At 42.1% G+C, this 27,927-nt stretch overlaps 1 protein-coding gene across 2 annotated transcripts; it reads right to left on the bottom strand.

The window, feature by feature from the left end:
* Nucleotides 1-73: 73 nt before the first annotated feature.
* On the bottom strand, nucleotides 74-27,869 carry LOC110982614 (pinopsin-like). Of its 2 annotated transcripts, none has more exons than XM_022241164.2 (5): nucleotides 27,088-27,867; nucleotides 24,240-24,434; nucleotides 9,921-10,045; nucleotides 7,922-8,161; nucleotides 74-6,860 (listed from the first exon to the last, which is right to left on the bottom strand). In XM_022241164.2, the coding sequence occupies exons 1-5, from the start codon at nucleotides 27,422-27,424 to the stop codon at nucleotides 6,639-6,641; spliced, it is 1,119 nt and encodes a 372-aa protein (XP_022096856.1). In that variant the 5' UTR covers nucleotides 27,425-27,867; the 3' UTR covers nucleotides 74-6,638. The 2 variants fall into 2 exon arrangements, with proteins under 2 accessions (XP_022096856.1, XP_086998272.1); XM_087142146.1 differs by having other exon boundaries at nucleotides 6,731-6,825; nucleotides 27,088-27,869.
* Nucleotides 27,870-27,927: the final 58 nt, after the last annotated feature.

Raw genomic sequence — 27,927 nt, 5'->3', positions numbered from 1 at the left:
TGCTATCACTTCTGATAAGGCCAGAAGAGTTACGCAATGTAAAAAATGAGTAAAATGAAAATAAAATGAAACTTTCACTTTAATTAAACTGTCGTATTTATGACCCAAGTACAGAAAAATACTTAGTACTTAGCATATATCATTGGCAGAAATGATACACAATAAAGAGAGTGTTTCAAAGTTGCAACTGCAGTGCGTTGTTCAAGGTCTTCTTTACTAGAACTTGCGTATACAAACTAATACGACCTGTCGCACTTGGCCAGAGAAGCAGTTTGTTCAGACAAAAATTTCACCGGCTCGTCTGTTTGTCTAACATCCAACAATAAAGTTCAACAGTTTCCTCGAACCACAAACAGTTTCTTTCCCAAAGATTTTCCTTACAATTCGTTGTGAATACAATGTTAAGTCCTCCATAAATACAATACATACAATGATGCTTCACAAGCCATACGATTACAATCCAACAGTATTGGGGGTCGCCAGAGACGAGCAGAAATCTTTTCATGCATTCGAAACGACTTCCAAGATAATACTTCGTCAATAAACATCGGTGTTAAAAGGAAAGTTGCATTATATGTAAAATCTCTCCCGTATGCATCTTACTTGCAATTTATTATGCATGTGCAGGGCCTTGGAGACTTTTAGCATTCGTATAAACCCACGTTTCATCTCTAATCAAATGAGCACCTGTTTTCGACAGAACGACGAGGATGATAATAAATTGATGCAATCCGAAGGAATTGCGCTCAAGCACGTTAATATTTTGGTTGCTTTGTTCCAATAAAGCTTCCATCTTCATAAAACATTTTGATATTAATGAAACATCTGTGGCAAAGACAGGTTATCCGATGCTGGCCTTCATCCCAAATCCATTAAGGGGAGTTACTTTCCGCGGGCTCCTGTAAATGATTCACGAAGTTTTTTTTTTTTAAAACAAGTACAACTTTAATAGAGATACGGTGCTGCACCTTGTGGTTGAAAGCCTAGGGCTATTTTTCAATACACGGCTTCGAGGTGGCTTCGTCGCTTGCCTATGAGCTATGGGGAGACATTTATTTAATGTCCTAACTAAAAACAGAATTACTCAAAACTTCAGCCTTATATAAACGATTCGATGTTCATAACTGTAGACTTGAAAACTGAGAGGTATTAATAATAACAATAAATAAATAATCCTTTATAGCGCCAAATCCATCCTAAATGTTCAGGACGCTTTCCAGTAACAAAAATAATGTAATCACATAAAAAAGCTTTCTATAATTTTGTTACTAAGTTAATACCAATAATAAAACAATTACATTAACATGATAACCTAAGACCAAAACCAATGAAGCAGATACTCCATTTCATGGCATATAAAAAGATCAAAAAACCGATACAACATTTAAGAATCAAAAAGGGCACATTTACACTAAAAAATACTAATAATAACTTATAAAAATCTCAAATTCTTTCTACAAATCTATGCATTCGCCTATACAAAACTAACATGAACTAAGACACTGGTGTTGCACATACTTCAAATAGATTCTTATTCCACGAGGAATTTAATAACATTGGTGCTTCTAACACAAATTACAGTGTCTAAAGTCAACCAAACTGGACTTAGGGTAAAACACTTATGCTAAAAATATGCTCGAAGTTCACTGAAAATGCAACATATTCACTTTTAAATTTATCTTTGAGTCATCAAGTCATTGAGATTGCTATCGCTACACCAGTGATACTGGATACTGAAGAAACTTGCCAGGCAGAGAAAAAACATTTGCCTTGCAAAACTGGCTTAAATATCCTGCAATGTTCACTGCCTGTGACTGCTTTTTTGCCTAACTACTGCTGAATACAAGTACTTGCTAAGCAATATCTTATAGCTAGCCTCTCCAATCAACTGGCTTCAAACAATGGATATTGTACGCCTATTAAGAATTTCACAGTTTGACTTTATCTGAGCCACTGTAAGGTGCCAACAATCTCATTAAAAGGCTCAAACTTTCAATTAGAAATTCAATGCAAAGGTCTTATAGCAATCAGTTAACAAATAAGTGAGTCTTCAGATGTTTCTTTGAAGTGTCCAAGGAAGAAGCCGAGCGCAAATGTGCCGGCAAACTGTTCCATAGTGTTGCTGCAGAATGCTGTATAGCCCGAGATCCCCACGAGCGTTGCACACGAGGGACGACAAGTGAGACAAACTGTGATGCCGGGCTGGATTGTATCGAGGTAGTGCACCAGTGAGGTATGAAGGTGCAGTCCCATTAAGAATGTTGTAAGTTAGGTGGACTTTGAAAGTAGTCCGATTCCGTACAGGTAACCAATGAAGTGACTTTAATGTGTGCATTGAAGGTTATATGTCGAAAATGACTCCAAGAATACGAGCTGTTGGAGAAGCAGGGATGTGAAGTAGAACCAACTTGTACTGCAGATGCAATATATAGTCTAGCGAGGTTACATTTATTGCCAAACACCATGAACGCTAGCTGACTTTTCGTCAGTCAGCTGGAGACAGTTCAAGCTCATCCATCTTTTAATGTGATCAACACAAGACTCACGTTTTTCCATGGCAACTACCAACATGGCTACAATCGATGGTTTTGGGCAGAACGATAGGAATAGCTGAATATCATCTGCTTAACAATGATAGTTAATACCATATTGCTGAATTATCTGTCCAAGTGGATTGGTGTTTTCGGAGAAGAGTAGTGGCCCATAAACCGACCCCTGCGGAACACCACAGACGACTGGGACTGATTCGGATTGAGCATCTTTAATGCCGACTGATTGTGAAAGGTCACTTAGGAACGACGTGAACCATTTCAGCGTAGATCCACTAATGCCAAGTGATGACAAGCGACTTATCAGTATCGTGTGCTCAACTGTATCAAATGCTGAAGATAGGTCTAGCAATACAGTGGCTGTTACATTTCCGATGTCCATTTGTTGGAGAATGTGACTAGATAAGTGAGTGAGTAGAGTTTCTACACTGCGATAAGAGTGATAGATCATTCCTTCAGGTATTCTTAATCTTCGAAAAACAAATTCCGCTACTTTCATATGGAGCTTTTGGTGAGGCTTTGAGCAACCTTTCTTGCGACTGCGATTCCCAGGTATATCTTCCGTTACGGTTACCCGGGCATCTTCTTCAGTCATACACAATTTTACATCAAGTCTGCAGAAAAACAAAAGTCCCCGGAACTGAATATATCTATACTATGCACACCTTTTGGGGTGAGACGTTTTTGTACCTAAAAATGACACTGTTTACGTGTTAATAGCATTTACTAATGTTCGCATGCATGTTTTTGACCTCAGTATTAGATGAAGTGAAACTCTAATTTCACAACATGAAAGTCCTGGAATTTAGACACGTAGCTACGATTGAATTTGCCTGTGTGAATTATATCATTTTACTTCAATTTTGATTTATTTTCCCCCCGTGTTTACAGGCTGTATTTTCGAAACATTTTGACATAATTATTTACACAAGCTGCGGTTTTTAAGAATGAAAAACTACGGACGACAAATACATTTTGTGAGTTGAAAACTTCCTACCTCGAGCTACTTGTTGGACGGTGATCCAAACTCCTGCATCTCATTATTTTGGGCGAGATCTGCAACGGTGCAGGCCCCCAGTGGGCACAGCGAGGGATATTGCAGGAACTGAGGCTCAGTTTCACGCGCACACATATTTTGGATCGTGACTATCACTAGGGTAGGCAGCACACCCTTCAAAATTGTGAATAGTGATACTTTTGAACACGGGCGTCGTTACAGGGTGTATGTGTAAGGGGGGCCGGGGGTCACCTCCCATAGTTTTGTCGGCAAAAGCAGTGCTGCTGTCGGCAAGAGTTGAGATGAAGAAGTCAAGGGGGGAAATTACGTAATTGTCATGTTGGGAATCAAACTACAATTACACTCGTGATATATGCCGCTTATGCGTTTGAACGGCCTCACCAAGTCTGATGAGACACACCGAAGTCGCATATCCCAACTGCATTAGGCTGATGATTACAGGAGCATAATTCCCAGGAGTACAGCAAGGACATCAACCCCAACTTTCTGGTGGGGGAATAGCAATTAAATCAACCCCCCCCCCGGCGACTCTGTGACAATTTTGAAAATTTCTAGTCGCAAAACAAACACTTCAAAAGCTTTAAACGTATCGGCTGAGTGTAATTTTTGAGGGATATGAATCCAGTCATATACATCGCTTTCATTAACATCTCTTAGTGTAATAAGGCGCATTGCGTCCAGACCCTAAAGTGTCCGCAATCGGGCAATGTGAGGATTATGGTCATTCCCCTGCCCCATCCCCACTCACCAGCCCCGATTTATACCGGACTGACATTAAATTTTCATTAAAAAAGCAGCATATTACGCAGGGATCTTGAAATACTTCTCCTTTAATAATATACAAATATTGAGTGCTTCGAGTGGTGTAGTAAACTTGCCTCCCGAGGTGATCCATGGAGGATTATATTTTCCGAGGCGAAGCATACTTAGGGAAACTAGAATGCTTCATGGATCACCGATCCATGAGATCAAGAGACAGAGAAGTTTTCTTTCCTTTTATAACACTTCACTCACAGGTTTACGCCACGAGCCGAAATACACGCCTGGTTACTATTCACGGTTTTGTTACTACAGATGCAGTTCTTCGTTGCTACTGGTATAGTTCTTTTTCAAAGCGAGGCTGCATGTGCTAGTCCTTTTGAAGTGGTGGTACAAAAAAGGTAAAAGTAGCAAGTGTCACATGACATACTTTCGGCCAATCAAGACACAGACTCTGTGGGTGAGGTGTTACAATAGGGGTATAGCCAACCCAAGTTACGCAACAATGGCAGATGCTTTTATGCCTACATAAGAAATAAATAATACCCCCGCCCTCCCCTCCAGCCAGTTCAGTATTTCAACAAGGGAGGGTCTTTAGAGAAAAAGCACGCATGAGTCGGCGTATGGCTGTGTTGATCGGGTAGATATCGTGTATTGCTGGTCCCATGACCTCGGTCGGTTTTCAATTTGGACACCCACTGTTGGAATACCGAACTGGTTAACAACGACCTTTGACAGTGTAGAGGGCGCTGCACAGTTAAGAATTAGCCTAATTAAGGCATGGTGGACCCAACAAGAGGGCGCTATTTTATTTTGGTAAAATCTTCTCTTTCTTCCAAATTTACCCACTTCAAATAGTGCCCTGCTATTGTGTCCGCTGTGCTTCAAAGGCTGAGCGGCGTGCTCTCGTATGTTCGTGAACTGCACAAATTATTGTTCGTGGGTCAACCGCTTGAACGCCGAACACATACAATTGGTTATCGTGGGCTATGAGTGACAAGCAACATGCAACATGACTGCGTCTATGTAACGTTTCAAGGATTAGTCTTTGTAATTCTAGGCTGCGTTTTTTCCTCTTTAAAAGGGAGGATTCGTTTGTGTGTTGTGAAAAATTATTGATGTTAATTTATACAAAAATAGTTTGTCGGCCATCTCGTTATTTTTTCAGCTGATCACCAAGATCCCGCGCGTTTTTCCGTGTGTTCGTGCTAAAACCTGACGAAGTGGTGGTGCAAAGCGGGCCTTTCCGCTCCAAATTAGGCTGGACATTATTCTGTGTTGAACCTATACTAAAATACGTGAGAGGTCAATAGTCCTCGCCTCACCCACGTGGTCCAAGTCTGGTCGCCACACTATATTTACACTAGTTTTGTACGTACATATGAGGCCCGGGTACTGCACAGCTCGCAGACTTTGTAAATTGTAGGGCCGTTTGCAAGATAGGCCTATTTGTGACATGTTTGGAAATGTTTGGAGACTAAAAGAACTAAAGTTTGCTTCTTTTAATGCCATTTTAAGTGGTGATTTTGGGAGTTTATCAGCGTCATTTATGCTATTTTGCTGTTGGTTTTAGCCTGTGCTCAGCAGTGTCGTGAGTGTCTTTGGTTCATGACTTCTTGGGGCGTTGGTCTCTATAATTACGTCTATGTTATTCTGTATCTTGCATTTACAATGAGGGATATTATTGCATCACATTTCTGATAATTATCACGATTTCTGTTGGACATGTCAGACCTCGATTGGTTCATAATTACATGTACATGTATGTTATATGCTTATGTTGAACACGTGATGTTAATTGTCATGATGACATATATGTTTATACACAATATTGTTCCATAATGTCATTAGTTTCAGATTAAACCTACTACAACCTACTAAGCTAAGCTAGTTACTTGGCACAAGTTCATTCCTGTGTGGATAGAGTTGATGACCATGAGAGTGATTTAGCTTACTATAAAGGACGGCAGATTGCCCTACAGGTGGTGTGTGATCCTGTTCCGAGAATAGTGTTCTTGGGTCGTGTTCCCGCTGTTCGAGTGCGAGAACAAGAAACCCGTGTCAAGAACGAGCGGCCCCGCACTCGATCCAAAAGGCTAATGCCTGTAGGGTTAATTTCACGGAGCTCGAGCAATGATCTGAGTGTGCTCCGTGTGACTGATTACCATTTTTTTCTTTTAATCTATATTTTTTGCTCAGCAACTCCTTTGGGGCCCTGACAACCAGCTTCGCATTTGCAGTAATTTTGTTTCTTGCCACTGCAGTCTAACAATATCAGTGTCCAATCTTGCAGAGACTTGTGTCCTAATCTCTTATACCGTTGCTCCAGGAGGATGAAGGGATGCACGCACGCTTCCTACCGCTTGCAGCTTCTCTTCCCCGCCTTTAGACTTGGCTCGTAAAGGGAATCCCAGTTTTGCCCTCAGTGTGCTCGGTAGGATGGCATTGTTCTTACACGGGTTGGTTGTGGGGCCGATCGCAAGGTTTCTTTCAAACCTCCTGCAGGTTAGTAAGTAGCAGAGAGCTTCCCTGAACTGTAACAAATAGGTAGGGATACGCTACTCAACTAGTCGAAATGACATTGATGTGAAAATTTGTAACAGGAGAGTTTAATGTTTCGACGCCAGTATTGATGTCATTATTCAAGATATATGCGATGTTTACGTTACGATTCCAGGCAATACAATTTTGTTTACCACTCCTCTTGAAAATACACCTTGTTCAATTAACTTATTTTTTTAGCTATTTAAAAAGTTACTGTTAGTGCGGTGCCTCTTTGCTTGTTTATCTGATGCGATTTCCCATATGTGTGAAATAAATGTGATGTCATTCCACAGAGAAAACCTCAACATTTCGCTGATTTGTGAAAAAAAGAATTGCTGGATTTTCATACTTCGCTGTCCTAAACTTCCTTTTCTTTGGTGATGCACTGTTGTGTAAGTACCTCCCAAAAAATAAACGAACAACCCTTTCTCAGGAAATGCTTTCAAACATTCAAACTCAACAGTATCTTCCCCTATGACATCATAGCAACAATTTGTCCGTAAAACGTAAATAATTTGTAAACGGTTAAAAATGCAGTGTTCAATCAATTTTACCCCCATTACACTGAAAATTGGAAAAGAGTATAAAGTTGAAAAACAATGTCGACGAAAAACTTATCGCATGGAACCTTTAAAAAATAGTTCTGTGTGGTATAAACGCACTGCCAAGAGGCAGCTTGAGATTAGGTATCTTTAAAACCAACGGTTCTAAGTTGAGTTTTCAAAACTTAAAAAGGACCTCGAAGAAATCCCGAAGCACGCTGATAAAAGCCAGGTGCGTATATAATCTTCACTCGTAGCGTTTTCCTGAACAAACATGGCACCGCGTTCAGGATGACGTGCATAAATTGAAATGGCATCTTAGGCTCCCCGTAAGCTTCTTGAGATCAATACTTGGACAAAATTTTATGAAAGACACCAGCCCTCATCAGCTCCCCATTGAGGACGGTGGTAAAAAGAAAAGAGATACGTTCTTTAGGAGTAGCGGCGAACACATGGTGCTGAGACAATGGGATGAGGGTCGTGCAGTAAAAATCGTGATGTAGATGTACCTTGTCGTGGAGAAGAAAATAAATAACCGGATTGTAGGCAGTTGATGCTTTGGCGAACATGGCGGGTAAAGTGGTGACTAGTGGCGGAAGGTATGCACTGTTACCAAACGCAGAGTACAGCGCCAGGATAGCATAAGGACTCCAGGATACCATGAATGTGATCATCATCACCACGACCATGATGGTAACTTTCTTGTCCGCTCGCCTGAACCGCCGGTTGCCAACCTGGCACTTGGCCATCTGTGGAGTAACAAGGGAAAAAACGAGGAAATAGTCATTTGTACATAGAAATGCAACATCATTTTTTCCCAGGCACCGGGAGAAGTAGTTTCCTCATAGTCATTAGTAACAATTTTTGTTGGTTTGGTCTAATTTGATCTTCACGTAAAAGAAGCATGGAACTAAATAGTGTTCAGAACAAATGACGTTGATAGGAACGATGTATTTTTGAAGAGTAGCATAAACCAACAGCATCCGATAATAAGGCGAGGAGACGTAAAGGTTTTCTGCTATTCAGAACCATTACTGTGTTAAATAAACCTGTATTGAATACAAAAACAAGAACTGTGTCCGTTTTCGTTTATTTCCATCGGTTTGGCTGATTTTGACGATTTTTTCAGCATTTTTCGTGCCCCCCACTTTCCCCATCGAAAACCTTGAAAGAATGATGTAATGCATCATACAATGACGTCACGTAAAGAATCCGATTTTCAAAGTAGGCGTCACTGACCCGGCGTTACGTGTGGACTGACTGAATTCTTGCCGAGGTATCGTGCCAAAAAAATCCTTGTAATTTGGCCATGGCAAGCAACAATGCCGACTAGATGTATAATTGCAGGATGCAGCAATACACCAAAGGACGGTGTACGCCTGCACAGGTTCCCCAAAGACATGGCATTACAGAAAATCTGGACAGAAAAAGTGCGCTTGACCAGGGCAAACGAGCAGTGACCATTTTACAGCCGATGATTACGAGAAAACGCTCCACGAAGAGTTTGGAATACTGGAAGCACCTCGGCTGAAATATACAGCAATCCCAAGCATCGGCTACAAAATCGCCTCAGAAACTTCAAAATCTGCAATTGCCGACTCAAGTCTACACAACAAAAGGCGAAAGTTGAACGTGTTGCATGGAGACGCGTGGCAAGGTTGTTCTTTACGTGACGCCATAACATCAACATCATTCAGTGTAAGGGGATTTTTTTAGGGCGGGGCGCAAGATCAGAAATTCTTTATTTTCATTGGATAATATTACCACTAATTTTACCCCTCCGATAAAATTTGTCTTTTTCTTATATCAACAAATTTTGTCTTTTTCTTATATCAGCAAAATTTGTCCTTTTCTTATATAAACCATGTTTGTAATTTCCATAACGATGTTTTATATCAAATAGCTGAAAACCTTTAGGTAAATCAGTGTATGCCAATGTATATCAATGGTGCAGCACTTGTGAAATCGACAGGAACACTTTAAGATCACAGATTTATTTGGAAATTTAACTCATATCAAAGCAAGAAATATTCTAAATCTGGACTTCCTGGTTTTGTTTTTGAAGGACCACTTACCGGCAAAAGCAATTTCCATCCACAAGGTTGTGTTATTACACACTTTTGTCAATAATGCCAAGTAATAACAACCTCAAGTACTTACGCACTGGACTGTAAGCAAATGTGTTATCTCTGAGCAGTAAAGCCTGGGGGGGAGAGTGTATACTCCTCCGCCCACACACATTTAACCAGGGGGCTGGGCTATTCCCCCCCCCCTTTCAGGAAGATTTGAGGTACTTCTGGAATGGAACTTCACAACATCCAAATACGTTCAACAGTGCTAAAAAACGGAGAAAAATTACACAGAAGCTCTACATTCTGTCATGAACGGCACCAATTCCCCCCTCCACCCCATCCCTCGCTTCACGAATTGACACAGCCACACAATTTTGTTTTAATTAAGTCATCCCCCATTCCCCGTCAACGGCAGAGATTTACGCCACTGCATTACCTTCTTGACAGTCACAAGTACTTGGCTGTACGAGAAGACAATGATGGACAGAGGTAGCACCAAGATCATGACGAAGATGAAAAACGTGTACGAGCGACTTCCTGTCTGCCAATTCACGGAACAAGCTTTGGAAGAAAGAAACGAAATAACAGCGAAGAAATAGGACACGCAAGAGGCCAGATGAACGAGCAAAACAAAACACTGTTAAAAAAGTCACCTGAGAGGGCTTGTACATCGATTGAGTAAGATAATCGTTGAAATACAGACTCCATTAAAAGAAAACAAAATTAGAAAATCTACAAAAAAAAATATTGAAGAGCAGACGAATACACAATTCTAGCCCAGAATATGCGCATATCCTGAATTGATTTTTCATGCGAGATGCGATCTGTTTTCCCTGCGAAACAATTTTTCCATCTCACACATATCAGATTCACCCATGCCGAATGGATTATGTAAAGTGTCTTTCCATGGTTTGGCTTTGTTTCCTTTTTTTAATCCAAAAACAGGATAAGACGCGGCGATAACTGGCATTTACTTCCAAGGGTGGCTTTAATATTGTAGTATCTTTGATACCGCTTAAACTGTCATAGCGCCCTCTCTTGTTGGAACTTCAGGAGCCGAGTTGTGTGTTGGAACTTGGCTACCGTCCAGTGTGACACGTAAGAATTAAACAGTGTTTCAACTCCCAGGTGTATGTTTTGGCCTGGTTACAACAATTGGCGACGAGAATGGAATGAATACCTTCGGTAACATTGGAGAGTTTCAGCCTGAGTAGGAGACGTGGCGGCTGCGGGTCTATGTAGACCATATGACACAGTTTTTCGAAGCAAAATTAATGAAAACACATGGTAAAAAGCAAGCTGTGCTATTGAATGTTTGTGGGCCGACAACATTCACGCTGATCGCTAGCTTAGTGGTGCCGGACAAGCCAGGTGAGAAGACATTTGAAAAGTTAGTTTCAATCACTAAGAATCATGTCAGCCCAAAGCCATCTGTCATAGTGGAGAGAATAAGTTTAACTCGAAAGTGAGGCAACCATTTCTCAGTTCACTGCAGCACCACGTCACCTTGTGCAACACTGTGACTATGGGGAGACTCTCAGTGACATGTTACGTGATTGCTTGGTGTGCGCTATCAATGATGATCAGATTCAACATAGACTGTTGTCTGAATCCACTATCAAGTTTGATAAAGCTTGGGAAATAGCTCAAGCTGTGGAGCTGTCTGCCAAGAATGCTAAGGATATTCAGCATCATTCAAGTACTGGGCGTCCCCTACTTCCCCAACAACATAAGGCGCACAAAGTCGGCAATGCAAAAGCCCAAAGGAAGGGAAGAGGGAGGCCACAAGCTAAACTCAAGCGCATGGGAAGTCAAATGGATCTCGCAAATGCTATCGCTGTGGGCGAACGGACTACTCATCACGGAACTGTCGAGCTCGCTCATACACCTGCCATTTGGCCAAGGTGTGTTGGAGCAATAACCCCCCCTACATCGATATCAAAACAGTTGCACCACAATACATAGAAGAAAGGTTGGTGTGGATGAGAGTGAACAGCCTTCAAACTACACTATCCATAAGACATCACAGACAAAAGAGTCTCCGTTACTAGTAACTCTGTCAATTAATGGCAAATCTGTGATCGAGGAAATCGACGCTCCTGGCGCTTTGGTTTCCATCCTCAATGAAAACGCCTTCTAGTCAGTATTTGTCGACAACAAACCGATCCAATGCAAGAACACAGACATTGAATTGCGCACATACACTGGGCAGAAAATACCAGAAGTTGGTAGTTGCACTGTTGGAGTTGAGCACAACCACCCAAATTCTCAATTCCCACTTCTTATCGTGCTAGAGAAGGGACCAAATCTCCTCGGCCGGGACTGGCTCCGCCGTCTTCAGTTAGCATGGCACACAATTCGTCAGGTGAACCATATAACAGTCCCCACTGACATCACTGGACAGTACAACAACTTGTTTCGAGATGAACTTGCTAAACCTAAAGGTCACCAGGTACACATCAGTGTGATACAAAGTCAACTATCAGTAAAGCCAGACTGGTACCCTTCGCCATGAAACAATAGGTCGAAGATGAACTTGAACCAGTGACATTCTCTCGTTGGGCATCCCCCATTGGACCCATGATGAAAGAGTCCGGTATACCACTGATCTGGGGTGACTACAAAAACCACAGTTAATCAGTCAGCAAAGACTGATACCCGTTACCTCGCGGACCTGAGGTTGAGGACCTGTTACAGCCATGTCCGGTGGAAGCCATTCAGAAAGCTAGATCTCAGTCATGCCTGCCTTCAGCTTGAACTCGATGGGAAGTCACGCGAACTCCTACTATCAACACACACAAGGGGCTATTTCAGTACACGCGCATGCCCTTTAGTGTATCTGCTGCACCTGCAATCTTCCAACGGACAATTGGAAGTCTTTTGGCAGACGTACCTTATGCAGCAGCATTCATTGACGACGTGCTAGTAAACTGGCAGGACTGATGCAGAGCACGTCGCAAATGTCAACAAGGTCCTGGGTCGCCTCTAGAGTGCAGGACTCCGTCAGGATGCATATTCCTCGCCGCAGAGGTGGTATAGTTTGGCTATTGTATCAATGCAGCAGGCTTGCATCCTCCAGCAGAGAAGGTTTGAGTAGTACGGTATGCACTAGTAGCAGGTAATGTGACAGAGTTGAAGTCCTACCTGGGACTCTTGGACTATTATGACCGCTTCTTGCCAAATCTCTCATCAGTTCTAGGGTCACTACACGCGCTACCCCTGAAAAAAAATCAGTTGGTCATGGAAGCCGGTACATGAGGATCGTCCCGAGCTTTGATGGAATAACTGATTTCAGCCAGAGTGCTCGTGCACTGTGACCCATGCATTAAACCGTCAGAATTATCCTATGATGCCAGCCCGTACGGTGTGGGCGCCGTGCTAGTACCCATTGCATGCCTCCGAGCACCCAGTGGCTTACGCCTCGTGGTCATTGTCTCCGCCAGAGTGAAACTATTCACAGCTGGATAAGGAGGGACTAGTAGTGAAGAAATTTCACCAGTATGTGTACAGTCGTCGTTTGAGATTGCTACTGATCACAAACCACTGCTAAGGTCGTTCAGTGAGGAGTGAGCAGTGTCCCTCATGGGGCCCGAATTCAACGTTGGGCCCTTATGCTGGCAGCTTACGACCATCAATTGGTGTGCAAACCAGGACACCTGAATAGCAATGTCGATGGCTTAAGCAGATTGCCACTGCCGGTTATCATCAACTGTACCTCAGTTCCAGTAGACTATGTCATGATCATGGATCGTCTTGAATCCACCGCGGTCAGTCCAGATAAAATTTGCCTCTCGACCGGTAGAGATCCAATCTTGGCACGCACACGTATTGGCGTTATGAATGGTTGGCTACAAGACTGTCTGGACCACGGACTGAAGCCACATGCTTGACGCTCATAGGAGTTAAGTGTGCAAGATGACTGCAAGTTGTGGGGGTCATGAGTAGTCATCCCTCCGAAAGGCCGAGCACAGATCATTGTAGAGCTATATGAATCCCACCCTGAAATCTCTCGTATGAAATCACTCGCTCGTAGTTAACGTTTTGTGGCCAGGCATAAACAAAGATCTTGAGGACAAGACCAAGCAATGCCCATTCTGTAAAGCCTCGCGAAAATCGTCATCCGTTGCTCTACTCCACCCATGGGAGTGGCCAAGTCGTCCATGGTGGTGCTTGCACTTGGACTATGCTGGTCCATTTATGGGCCAGGTGTTTCTTGTCATAGTGGATGCGCATAGTAAATGGCAAGATATCCATGCTATGCACAAGACGACATCTCAAAGCACAGTAGAACGGCTTCGTCAGACCTTCGCAACACACAGAATGTACTGCCGGAAATTATTGTCACTGATAACGGCACCAACTTCACCTAGTGCTGAACTCGAGAAGTTCAGCAGATGGATGCCATCAAACATGTGAGGTCTGGTCCATTTCACCCGTCATCAAATGGTCTGGCAGAAAGGGCGGTGCAGTCATTCAAACCCGGATGTCGGAGGGCACGGTGGAGACCAAACTGCCGCATCTTCTGATGACATACCGCGTGACACCACATCCGGCTTATCTCCAGCAGAGATGTTGATGAAACGCCAGCTACATACCAGACCCAATGCAATGAGACCCAACATCCACCCGTCGTATTGCCAACAAGTAGTTAGCAGAAGCAGAAGGAACAATATGACAAGCATGCCAAACAACGCACCTTCAACTCTCAAGAGGCAGTCCACTCTGAAAACTTTGCCGCCGATCCGCGTTGGATTGCTGGTGTCATCACTGCTGCAATTGGTAATTTGCATAAACGCTATCCAGCTTGAGGATGGTGGTGTCTTATGCCAACGGGTAGACTAGATCCGACGTCGCTGGGTGCCTGTGACACACGTCTTTGATCCCGTTACGCCTCCGTCTGCGCCAAGGATGGAGGAGATTAACAAAAGTAAGCTTAGTCCCGGCAGGATGGAGGAACCGGTGAAACCAGTGGAGCTAGGAAAGACCGAGAACAATCCACCAATACCAGAACTTCGGAGGTCTCACGCGAACATAACAAACTTTGTCGATATTGGTTCTAGGATATATGTAACTGACTAGAACTCAAAGACTGAATGCATGATTTTCGTGTACCGTTAAAGTTTGCCATTGTTAATTTGTTTGGATTCACTTGCTGAAGAAACCTGAATAGTTTTCCAGGTTAACATTGTTAGGACTATTGAGATTGTTTAATTCCATCGTTCACACTGTTCGACATTGTTACGATTTGTTGCTCAAAGGGAAAAAAGGTCTAGTTCAAAGTGAAGATTTTGTATTCTGCTTGGAAATGATTGAAATGTCAGGCTGGACTCATTTTGTGATTATCCTTGCATGAATTCCTTGGATATTGCTCGATGAGTGCCATTTGTTTATATAACGGAACCTGTAATATGCAAGTATTCAATATCCATCCAAGCTGATGCCTAGTTTAGAAAAGATGATGCCTTCACTAGTAATTTTTAATCTGGAAATGAGGTTTAACTGATGGGGAGGAGTTGTAGAATCTTTAATAAGGCTTTAACTAACATAGCGCCCTCTGAACTTAGAAAACCGAGTTGTGTGTTCCAAAATGGCTATCGTCTAGTGTGACACGTATAAAAAATTAAACAGTGTTTCAACTCCCAAATTAGTATTTTGGCCTGGTTATAACAAATATAATACTTCTAAATAAAGCTTGTCAGCCATTAAACGATCACAAAACATGACTGATAACGAACCAACACATATGTTTCAATCCCATTCGACGTGTGGGAAATTAACGACTTTGTCTGTGCGCGGCGGTTAAGCTTGACCAGACCCTCGTGAACCATACCGAACTGTCCTTAGCAACTTGCCAATCCTCTGTTGAGCCTTCTCGCTTTGAAAACTTGGTTTACACAAAATTAACTAAACGATCACATTGAATTTCTTTGTGCTCTAAAAGGCTTGACTGAATACATCACCACAGAATCATGAAAAGAAATGCTACATAAATATGAAATTTAGCCTCAAAGTGGTTATATTTCCCTTTTCAATCGATTTCCATTTTCAGCCGATCTCTTGGTCTTTTTCTCCACTCACTTTCTCAAGTGCAGATTTTTCCCCGGTAAATTAGACACTACATACGACAGGCCAGAATCTAAACCACAAAATACAATTAATTTAAATATAGCTAGATTTTTTGTTCGACTTTCATGAGTTATTTAATTAAACACTCCTGAGCAGCGCAATCCACGTGTTTTACATGTACAAAACCGATCCAGCCACGTACCGTGCTCGGCATCCGCCCCACAGATATATAAACGTAAACGCAAAGACCGCCGATCTTGTGCGTAAAACCGTGATTTTGAAAAGTATGGGCAAACAATAGGCGGGGCGACGGATGGCAGCGCGTCCAGTACGCATTACGCGCAACGCACTTACATTGCCTGTATTTGTTTACATGTGCTCTCAAAATGCGTTCACCTTTTTTGCTCTTCTGTACTGCTCTTCTTTTCAAATGTTGCAACCGCATTGTTTGGAATCCCTACAGGCCAGATTAAGTAAATAGAGGTTTTTTACAATAAAAAACATGGCTTCATAGAATGTTTTGGCTGGAATTCTTCAACTATGCGTAAGTTCCCTATACCAAGGGGCGAATTTGCCCACAATTTTGGATTTAGTCGGGTGCCGTCTCAGCTACGGTACCCCGCCATTGATTTGAATAGGAGCTGCCCGTCTATGTGTTTGAAGGCAAGTACCCAAAAAACACGCCCTCTTTTCCGCTCGGAGCTGATACTGTGTCCAATAGCCTGTTAAACGCGAACTGACGTGCTTGTACATGTACATGGACACTATGCGTCCGAGCCGATTTACATGTTCATGTGGTTCATGCATGTATCGTACATGTAAAACTTGGGATATATACCGTGATTTTCAACATTTCCTAGCAATGTTATAATGACAGATAGACCTCGGCTTCAATAATAAATTTCATGGTAAATTACTGCACTTTTGTGTTTGTCTTTCGTTTCGAATCGCTGAATTCTTACGCTCGCAAGGCCGTACGATTATACGGGATGAACGGAATCGGTGCTATCGGTGCTGAGTTAGGTAGATATGCAAAGCGTCCGGTTGGGAAGAGAAAAAAACTAGCAAAAAACTGTCAGCAAATCTAACCTTCACACCTTTCTCCACCACAGCCAACTTTTGAAAACTTCAGGGAGGCTTCGAATTCTTTGTTTCAAGCTTTCAAGAATCATATCAAAACGTAAACAACTACTGCTCACAAAAAGGCCTTTACACATAAATTACTAGTCCTGACCCCTCAAGTACAATTTCTCGATTTTATTTTCACAAAATACGTTCAAGGAAAATGCCTTAACTTACCATGAAAATATTTTGGGGCACGTATTTTTACTTCCAAAGAGTAAAATAAGACGTAAATTTCATGGAATAAAGCAGCTGCTTGCCTGGCACGAATTCTCATGGCCCTTACTACGTATGCGTTCCTAAAATGGAACTCGTGCAGTTAATGAACCATAGGCCTACGTGCTAAACACAAGTTAATTACTGGCCATTGGCCGAATTTGCTCCTTAATGTTCATTTTTTGCATGTTTATGAGGGACCGTAAAATGGCGCACAGTCATTGAACGGTGAATTGGCGCGTATGCGGGCACTGTCGTTGAGTCCTTTTATTTTATTGTGTCGCCTTCGCTACGATGTGTGCATACGCGTGAAATTACATGTAAATTTGAACTAATGTGTAACGTGCACTGTGGTATGTGGTGGTCACATTACAATAGGCTTCAAGTGGATTCCTTGGGTGAATGTAAATGTCAGAAACGAATTTTTAAAATGGTTTATAAGTAAGAAGATTTCTATTTTTTCCCCATAAAAAATTTCAAACCTAGTTGTTGAGGGAAATAGGTAATAAGGGTTTGTTTACGTGGAAAAGCTAGACCACACAGAGCTGTGCTGAAATATCAGCGACCATCATTGAGAAAGATCAGCAGGCCAAACTGTTTAAAATGCAGCTTGAACTGCGTGGCTGACGTACATTATGTGCATCCACTACTATGTTTTATATAGAGATCAGTGTCATGCATTCTCAGAAAATTCTATCCGCCTCGAGCTGAAGTGCACCTCCAATCGGCGAAAGAAAGACAGGTGGTTACAAGCGGGTTCTTGCACGCGTTCTGCGTGTACGCAAAGACCACACATGCCGCAGTAAATTAGTTACGTGTACTCGGCGTGCTCCGTGTCAAACGCGCACAATTATACTTGCACTCCTCACGGCGCGCCTATGTGGTGAGAACCAAAAAAACGCCCTTTTTGTTCCGCTCGGAGCGGATACATAAGTAGTCTGGTTCCCTACCTAGAGATTCCCTGACAACCCTTGATAAAGAATCTTAGGTCAGGCATCACCCACGGATATAAATAGATATGACGCAAGGGTCAGAGGTCACAAGTTGAAAGCCCGGATGTTTTCGATTTCATTCCCATACGTTTTGTTCAAATTCAGGTGAGCGTTCCCTAATGAGGCGCACTTGAAAAAATCGCAGAAAATTCAAAATCACCCATAAGTATTTTCGAAATCCTTTTAGTTGGTGAATTCTTGGACAGTAACATTCCTTTCACGCACACACCCATCAACAAGTAAGTTGTTTGTAACTTCGTTGTTACATGCCAATGCATGATTGTTGACGGTTTACGTTCAACAAGCCCACCTACCCGACGGGGATAACCGAACATCAACAGTACCATCCGAACATGCAGAATGTAGACGGGGTGACTTCGGAATATTTCAGCTATTTCCGGAAAACTGGAGGAATTCCTCCAGTCCTGGTCACGTGACATTGGGTGATACCGAACATTTCCCATCGAGGTTTTTCTTCCTCTGGTGTCTGTGATTTCAACATAGACCTAGTTGTGACGTCTCAGAACCAAGCAGGGAGTCTTCCAACAAACTGATAAGGACGGCATCTTCCTGTTAGTTGTTATTTATTAGAGCGTTTCGTGCTCCTTGTCATGTTAAAGATGACCTCATTCCCATGGGTACGATCTTGATGCGCCATATATTGATTCCCGCCATGCCTTGCTTGATTTAAACCCTTGGTATTGTTATTTTATAAGGTCGTCGTGTCTGAAACGGGCTTCCAGAACCACGACAATGTCTATTGTCTGCGTGTCCCCGTAATTTCCAATGGAGTGAGAATCTAGACCTAGCTCCAGGCAACAGTTTCGAATGCAGGGCGGATACAATGTATATATCTCTCCTTTTGCGTACAGTCATCGCACAGTGAATGGGCGCTTATCCACGCCCTGCCGATCTGGTGTTTTATTCTGTACACATGGGTAGGACTGGGGCGTTTGGTCAGCTTTGGTCATTTGTTAAGCGTTTTCGTGACTTCAATTTTTCCTGTGTGACGTCATTGTTCCGACCGAAGGAGAACCGAAGGTTGGAGTCGGTTCAGCGCCCGTTCAAAATGGCAAGAAATAAACAGAAGATCGTTGTCGCCTTTCAAATATTATTATCAAAAGAGGTGCTTTCTTCAAGAAAAAGGAAAGAGAGAGCAACAGTGAAGGTTGTCTGCTTCTTGTGCCTTGCCTTTGCCAAATGCTGTCCTGGTTCTGCGCTTTTGTCGGCGCCCTTAAACATGTTCCAAATTACTGCTTTGACGTTAAACAGGTTTCTGCTACGAGATTACCAAAACACACCCTTTCTTCCATCGTATAGCATTAATTATTGCGTCTCTTCCTGACCATACATTGCTCATAACTCTAGTCAGATAAGTGACCAGAATATTGATATTCCTTTTAATTTTCAAAACCGATGGCCTGCAGATAATACGGAACCCACGGAAACAGTGCAGTGAATATCTTATTAGCAGGCCGGACATGTGACAGAAGGCAAAAATAGGGGAACATTCTGGTACAAGAGAGAGGGGAGAAATGCCTAGACAACGCGTGTATAATGTGTCAGCGATAATGAAATGGGCAATGCACATGCAAGCAGAGAGAAGTGATAAACCAGGTTACGGGTAAAGGGTGTGGAGAAAAACTACAGAGGGAAGACAGAGACATCCCTCGGTGAAAGAGTGTACGAAAACGTTAAAGGAAAGTAAACGGCACTATGCTGAGGAGAAACAACGGGCAATTTCAGGAGATTAACATTGAAATATTGACTAATGCCTCAACGACGGAGAAATAAACAAGATAACTATCAGAAAGTTGGAACTAGCTCAGTCTGGTGCTTAACGTCCAGTCGACAGGTCATGGCAAATTTTCCGCGTTTGTTGCGATGATGAAAGCTGGGCGTTACGCGTATCTGCGGGGTCCGCGTTTCTACGCAATCGAGTGAGTGCAGTGGTATAAGACTTCATGAGGAGACAGATGAAATGTTCGATTCCACGAGGCGAAGCCGAGTGAAATCGAACATTTCCTTTGTCACCAAATGAAATCATTCTCACCCTTGCACGTAGGCCTATGTGAAACATTCATTATTCGCTTTATACAATATACATGCACCTGCATAAAACCTCTTCTGTTTGGAGAACGAAATTTATGTAGGTCCTGGTCGCCTATTGACGCCTTTCATTTTGTGAAACAGATTTGTACTATGGAATGTTAGAGTGCTTCCCGTCCCCATACATTATTTGCCTCTTCCTAGGAAATGGGGGGCGGAAACAGTCGAGAAAAATAAAGTTCTATTCAACAGGTACCACTGAGTAGCAAAAAAGGTTATTCAATGACGTGAATTATGCAGGTTTTGTATGAAACGCGCTGTCTGTATATAGCCTCGGCTCCATGGGTTGCGTGCGCGGTAGATCGGCCAAGCATGTTGGGAACCAACACGGCAAGATTGTACCTTTGGGAACGAGGTTGGTTCGTTAGCGACTTTGTCGTACACGCGCACACACCACTGGTGACAAGCTCCCATTGGATGGACACTCAGGTTCAGTTGAGTTGAGGTTGAAGTTCCGGTTCCGTGTAACTCTAGGATATGCAATGGGCGTGGTGTACTAGTATAAAACTGAAGTGACGTCATACTTACGAACCGGATACTAACAGTCGTACCTGATAAGGAGCGGAAGACGCCCGAAAATTTGTAATTATTATAAATTAACAGGCAGATGGCTTTCCATAAAATCAGGATAGGCCTATGTAGGATTCAAACAAAAAATTGGTCGCGCGTGCTAAGCAAGCCTAAAGGCGCCTTTCCATGTGCGTGTCAACACTTGCGCCAAGCGTTGCGTATCCGTCAAAATCGCTCCTGGGGCGATTTTGACGGCCAAACGCAACGCATACGTGTGTCACGTTAATGGAGTCGATTTTTGTGCCCGTGAAAGTGAAACACATGAACGCATTGTGTACGCAACACAACCCCAAAAATGTGCATAATTATGATTTTTGAAAATATTGTCTGAAACCTGGCTTAAACACGAGAATAGTCTGGTGACTAAGTTGCTTTGGGCTTATCGCGATAAGATATCCGCTTTACTAGAAATTAGAAGCGGGATTGTAATTTAATGTTTGCTCCGTAACTCTTAAGTTAAAATAATGACAACCAAAAAATAATGAAGGAGAAGATGCGACTTATTCTGAGACATTTTGTGATGCTACATTCATTTCATGAGGATCTGCTTCCTGAATGAGAGTGATAGCTCTGATATAGCATTTGTCTCTTGATACACGTGTGTGTTGATTTGAGATATTTAGTTGCATTGTGTAATATTTATTTTTTTTGTAGACGGCACTTTAGCCGGAGCTAATGTAGCGTATGACACAAGACAGGTCCATACTTCCTACATAGTCTGGTGCCGAGCGCACCACACAGCGGTCCACGCCGACTGATAGAGACGCATTGACCGTGAAGTACCCCAGATGTAGCCTCTACTAGTCTGGAGCAATAACCGTCAATTGTGGGGACTAGCAAGCTAGAGAGTGCAGGGGGCTAACGCCACAGAGCGCAAAGACTAGTCTGGTGCATACAAACAAACCGTGGTGGACCCAATATAGTTTAAGTTCACGTATTCCGGATTATTTTATTGTTTAATTATTTATTGTTTAGAAAGTTAGTGATACAGACACTTGAAGTAAGTTTATAGCCATGGACTCTTAGTTACAGGGTTGATTAAGTTCCACAAAATTTGAAACAAATTCTGAAAAAAGTTATCCAAAAAAAAAAAAACCAAATGACCAGACTGGACAGAAAATACGCCCACGGTCTTTCCCATTGTAACAGCACTTCTCCACTTTATCCAAACAAAGTGCCGTGTGTATTAAGACCCGATGAAAACATCGGTAGTATTTTCAGGTTATTGAAAATTAAATATTTTGCACGAAAACCATTTTGTCCGTGTTAGTGCATCTGTACGTGCGTTGATGGGTACATGTACATGAACGTGCACATGTGCACATATATATCATGGCCGACCATCAACCGACAGAGAGCCAAATTAATCAAACTAACAATGGACAATTCGCAATGGCTTAAGTATTAGCATGGTATCCTTTTTCAAACACGTTTTCAATTACCAAGAAATGCAGCATATGTGGAAAAACTGGAGAACGATTTAAAATTTCGATTATAAAATACCCTTTTTACGTTCAGAAAAGTAACGTACACAGACATCTTTCACCCCATTTTCTCCGAAAGGTCACTTATTGCCACCGACATCACGAACTAACACTCAGTTGCAAGTGAATATCAATTCGTGAAAACATTTTCGTTTTCACGAACTAGCACACAAGCTTGTCAAGGTAATTCTGTATAGGGAAAAAATATTTGAAAGGTTTAACGATCATTTGATCCTTCCACACTTGGTGCCCCACACCGGAATTTAAATTAAACTTCGTTTTAAGTACTAAAACAAAGATACTGATGACAGTTTGAGAAAACGAAAATGCACGGACTGCGCACTGGAAGTGCTGGAGTGCACTGGGTGCTCCTTCGTGAAAACGAAAATCACTCAGTTTTCAAAAATGCTCACAAATCTGAAGTCTGATTTCATTTCTCTTGGTATAAATTCAACAAACTTTTACACAATACGGACGATCTCCGTTGACAGATTTCTGTATAGTCGTTTGGTGGCTGGCGTCGCTATTTGAACAAGCGAAAGTGACGCCTTTGCCGAATTTTAGTGCATGCACACAAACTAAGTGAAAGGAGTGAACACGACCTCTATAACTTGTACACTGTAAAACCCAAGAACGTTTGACACGTTTATAAACTAAACACATTAAACATTTGAACACATGGTGTGTTTACACGTGAACGTGTTTAATGTATATATCATCGCAACATTAAACGCCTGATTATAGCGGCTTAAAACGCGATTTGTTCTTTTTCCCGCCAACACTCTTTAGTGCCGATGAAATTCAAATCTCATGTTGTAATTTAAGCTAATATAACGTATAGTACATGGACGCAGAGTTTAAGAAACAACAAGGCGCATGCGCTTTAATGGTACACACCAGAGACGCAGTCGAGTACCAAAATTCGAGCACCGAGTTTTCCGAGTACACACCGTGCCGAATGCAGGCGGAGTTACATTTTAGTCGAGTTCTGGACCAAAACTCCGGGTTCGAGTTTTTCACAGTCCGAGTACGGGCCGAGTACGAGTACAAACATAATCGAGTACACCCGCGTACATTGTAAAACTAAAAAATTACGGAAATTTGCATTGTTAGTTAAAAGAATGTACACCGACAACACTGCAAGCACGGCCAAGCGCCAACACCCATTCACGAATACTCGATTTAGCGTCGACAAAAATACTGCGTGACTTGTAAAGTGTAGCTTACACTCTGTGAAATTTTGGGTCAAAGTTTAGTATCGAAAAAATCCCGATTTCTTTTCGAGTATTGCGCAACTGGGATCGAGATAATCAATTACAATTTGTCGAGTTTAAGGACGAGTTCGAGGACAAATTACAAGTGTGTACCGAGTACCTGTTTTTTTTTTGATTACTCACAATTGAGAACCTTTCAAGTTTTATTGGTACTCAAGTTCAACGGTTGTGCTTGTACTCGTGTTCGGGTACGAGTATGAGTAGGCTACTTCAACACTGGTACACACACGCGCATGCTCACTTCGATCTCTTTCCACGTCCCCCCGTACGTCTGCTGGCTGTTATAGTTGCAAATGTAGAGAAGTAGGACAATTCAGAGTTGCATTAATTTTATCCGTTTCTTACACAGGTTCGTGCATATAACGTGCACATGATAGATATTTTCAGAATCTTGGATGGGTGATAATTTTCTGAACAAAAATAAGGTCTGTCAACGATATTTCAATCATTGTTGATCCCGTGTTAAAGTTATAGCGCTTGGCTTGCCACTCTGCACGTCACTGCGAATGACTTGGACACGTGTATGTCATCGTTACCCGATAACGTGCAGTTAATAAGCACTGCACCCTTTATATAAATGTGTCCAAGTGTGTAAAAAGTGTTACAGCCTGTACACATGTTTACGCGTAGAAAGTAATAAACACACAAACGGGTTTACAATTAAATAGTGTTCAAAAACCTTACATTACGATAAACACACACACATATATATATATTTAATCATAAACATACGTTATGTTTATTCAATAAAACGGTGTGTTCAGCATATAAACATGTCGTATGTATTTAATTATAAACGTGTCAAAATGTTTAAAAAGAGATACAGATTTGCGTTTTATATGCGTTTAGAAGTTAAACGCTTAGAATTTACAGTGTACGCAATTCAAGACATAGGAAAGACAATAATATTATGTAATCTTACATGTTCCTGCGCCTTCAAGAACAAACTCACTCCATCCGAGAGCGGGAGGAAGCGCAGCAACTAGAGAATACGCCCATGTAAAACCAACACAGACGAGGGCGCCACCGGTCGTCAGTCTCCTTGCCACGAATGGTTTAACAACGAAGAAAAACCGCTGTAGGGAGACCGCTGCAATTCCAACGATTTGTGCACATCCTGTTTGGGGTGAAATACAAAATTATACAAACGGAGGTTATCACTAAAATAAATCCCATGATATCAACATTTACTAAGAATTTGTTTCAACGTTTCTAAACTATCATATTCCTTGTGTATACGTGATGAACAAGGAGGAACTTTTTCAACTTTTTTCTCTGCCACAATTAAGTCTTAGCCGACATAACAATGAAAAATTTGAGTGTAAGTCGTCCAACAGTTTCTGAAGGGGTTGTTTTCTCGATGTTCAAACTATGCTTTGACATTCATTTTGCCGAGATATAAGGGTTACAGGCAGGGGGTTACGGTAAATCATCAACATGCCGGATATCATTACCATCGGATAGAACGCCATTGTCGGGGAAATATTAACCTTCTCTCTCTTTTTATTGTCTGTGTGCGTGGCCAAGTTTATTGGTAATTGGTAGACTGAACCAGAATGTAAATAAACGCGGATCTGTGTCATCAAAAATACTAATTCTAAATCGTCATCTCTAGGAACCTCATCTTCAGGCCCTAGGGTTATAATTTAATTAGACTGTATTTGCCTTTTTGAATGTAAACAGGCGGCAGATTAAGAGAAAGGGTCCACTGCCCCTGTGGTATTATAATTAACGCGTCTTCGTCCTTGACACGTCTACTGAATTCACCTCTTTTGGTAAAATGAAGGCCACAGACTTTTCAGCAAGATGGAAGTGGGTTTAATAACACTGTATTGCAAGGGGAAAATGATTAATTTCAAAGGGAATTCGATGTCAAATTCAACCTCAGCCCTTGAACAAAGAAGTTAAATGTATGAATACAGGGGGAACGCATGCTAGAGTTCATAAATATCAAATACATATATGTGCGTACATTTGAGTTTTATCGAGATTTCTGGTATTCCCGCCTAGAAGTGAGCCATCTGCTCAAAACGGACGAAGAGACAAAGCAGAACGTCTTCCAGGGGTCATTTATAACAAGCCACTCGCTACCCTTAATGAGACAAAGAGACGAATAACGGGATGAAGGGCGATGCATAAGTTTCAGATCATGTAAGGTGCCACAACGACATGACGCAACGGGCCAGATGGCATAGTGAAGGTAGAGTACACAATTTGCATGTACTTGCACTTTCTTCTTCGAAATTGGAAGAATTGGGGGCTATTTTCACTTTGTGTCAATTCCATAGATTTGCTTTATTTTTAGTTCAATGCTTTGAGAGAAATAAAGCAAAATGCCATTTTGTCGAATAAACAACAATTTTATCGTTCAGTTAAGTGACCGCAGTCACACAGTCACAATAAGACCGCGCGTTCACAATAATTTATGCACGATTGTACAACCACACACACTCGTGATTCATCAGATGCAAGTACGTCGGTCAAAAACCGTCCACACGCTGTCAGTGCACATCATAAACACTTTATAAATCAACAAAGGTGGAAACTACTCTTGCATTTTGGGCATGATAGTTATTTTGATCGGAAAAAAACAAGAGGTTCGATGTGTCGAAATTGCAGATTTTGTACGAGAAAAAAAACACGGAGCTCGAAAAGGGACAGCCGAGTGCACAGTCCGGCTCGGTTTAGATCATACCATTAGCTTAAGGGGTGGCAGTGAAACGGTCCTGTCGGGTAAATTCCTTTTCATAATTAAACTTGAATTTTAACCTCACCCAAATTCTCTATATCCAGCAAGAAATGCGACCGAAATACTTACCCCCCCCAACTTGTCCAATCCCTATACACATTCTAGACTATTGGTACGTCCCCACCCCCGTCTGAAAAGAATTCCTCAGATACCAGTGTGACAATGACCAACACAAAGCAGGGGGGCTCGGTTCGTCTCATATCTTGCTTCATATGAAATTCTCCCTTAGCTTAAGAAATACATCTCTTTTTACCAAAGAGGCATTCGCAGCTTTTATTTCAGCCGGTTAATAAAGAATCCAACAGCTAAATGCATCACACATTTTTTGGTTACGCCCATTTATGGTTGTGGTATTAAATCGAATTGAGGGAAAAAAGTAAATTTCTCTTTTCTCGGAAATGTCCGCGTCCGGGCGGAAAGATTTAACAGATTGTCTGTTACTATTAGTAACTTACTTTACAGTAAGATATTTAAAGATAATTCGACAGTCCAGTTTTTAAGATTTTATAAATCGAATAAACTGCCTTCAATATGATAGCGTTGGCACAACGCTAAAATGCACATTTCAACTCAAGTGAACTTTTCTGCGAATAGTTTGCGACGTCAAGTTCATTTCGCTTTCGCCTGAAGCATGAACCAACCTTCACGGGCGACACAGTGTGTTCTCATATAATTTTATGGACCTGGATTACTGGGTACTTCCCTTAGACCATATTATTTAGTTGATTTACTTGAACATTGCAACAACATGCACATTGTAAATCTCCGCGTCGTGACATTATTATAGCCATCACTATTGTGTCAACTCGCGTATTTAACTTTCTCACATGCACAATCGTGACCAAAAAAGTTAATCAAACAAGCATATATTGACATCAATCACCGTCGTTTAAGTAAAAGAGCGGTATGGGCTACCCTCGAAGTTGAACTGGGCGCCCAAACCTCTAGGGTAGGAATATTTAGGACAGTTTTTAACACTAGGGCAAAATTGGGAAAAATTAAACAGTTTGTTAAAACTTACCCGAAAAGGTACAAATAAATCCATACCAGGAGCAGCCGGCGGAACCAAACAGCCAATGGCCAGCCACACTAGACGCAAGGGACAGCGGAGTTCCTAGCACAGCCACAATTATATCGGCCACGCAAATGTTCAGCAAGAAGATGTTGACCACGTTGTGCAACGACTGGTAGCGTGCGTAGAGGAAAATCACTACAGCGTTGCCTGCCACGCTGAGTAGGCAGACCACCGCCAGGTATACTGCGAGGCAGGTATAACCCGATCGGCTGAGGTGTGGCCCAAGCTGTGAACCGTTACCTGCAATCGGAAGCAGGGAGGCTGTAGGGAACGTGACAGCCATGGGCTGAGAAGTTTCGATTTGGCTACACACACGGTGTCACGGAATAGAAAACTACACGAAGAAATTGAGATTTCTACCAGCAAGTGTCACTGTGACGCCCTTTTAAAATTGGTATCACGTGCGCAGCCATGTGCATGTTCGCAAAACAACTGTTTAGTAATGTTTGGATGACTGCATGCTTTCTCGCATTAAAGAAGTTCTATTTCCAGACATGTCAACTTTTACTTCAGAGCTCATTATAACAGCGTCACGCAATGGAGAGAACGCAATTTGTTGTTCAATGGTTTTACTGTGATGCTCTAAGCGGTGTGTCGCGACTGCCTCTTGCACATAGACTGGTACCTGATCCCAGAAAAATTAAACAGCCTGAAGTTGACCCCTGGTGGCGCGCTTATGAAAGCTTTGAACAGGAAAACAACTTGCAAATATTTTATAATTACCAATGATTTTGTTAGTTCATGCGCTACTCATGAAAATCAAATCCGAAAAAGACCCCTGGCAAT

Source organism: Acanthaster planci, linkage group LG01 (assembly GCF_054643075.1).
Source record: "Acanthaster planci isolate LZ-2023a linkage group LG01, COTS_SCS, whole genome shotgun sequence".
NCBI lineage: Eukaryota > Metazoa > Echinodermata > Asteroidea > Valvatida > Acanthasteridae > Acanthaster > Acanthaster planci.
This window is presented reverse-complemented; position numbering and strand designations above follow the sequence as displayed.

What these genes read in the sequence shown, in the direction of transcription:
- LOC110982614 (XM_022241164.2), bottom strand. Translation starts at nt 27,424, where the DNA reads ATGGCTGTCACGTTCCCTACAGCCTCCCTGCTTCCGATTGCAGGTAAC. An exon ending in ATTTATTTGTACCTTTTCGG is followed by an intron (nt 24,435 to 27,087) that starts GTAAGTTTTAAC and finishes CACCCCAAACAG; the next exon opens with GATGTGCACAAATCGTTGGA. An exon ending in TACTTGTGACTGTCAAGAAG is followed by an intron (nt 8,162 to 9,920) that starts GTAATGCAGTGG and finishes GTTACTCCACAG; the next exon opens with ATGGCCAAGTGCCAGGTTGG.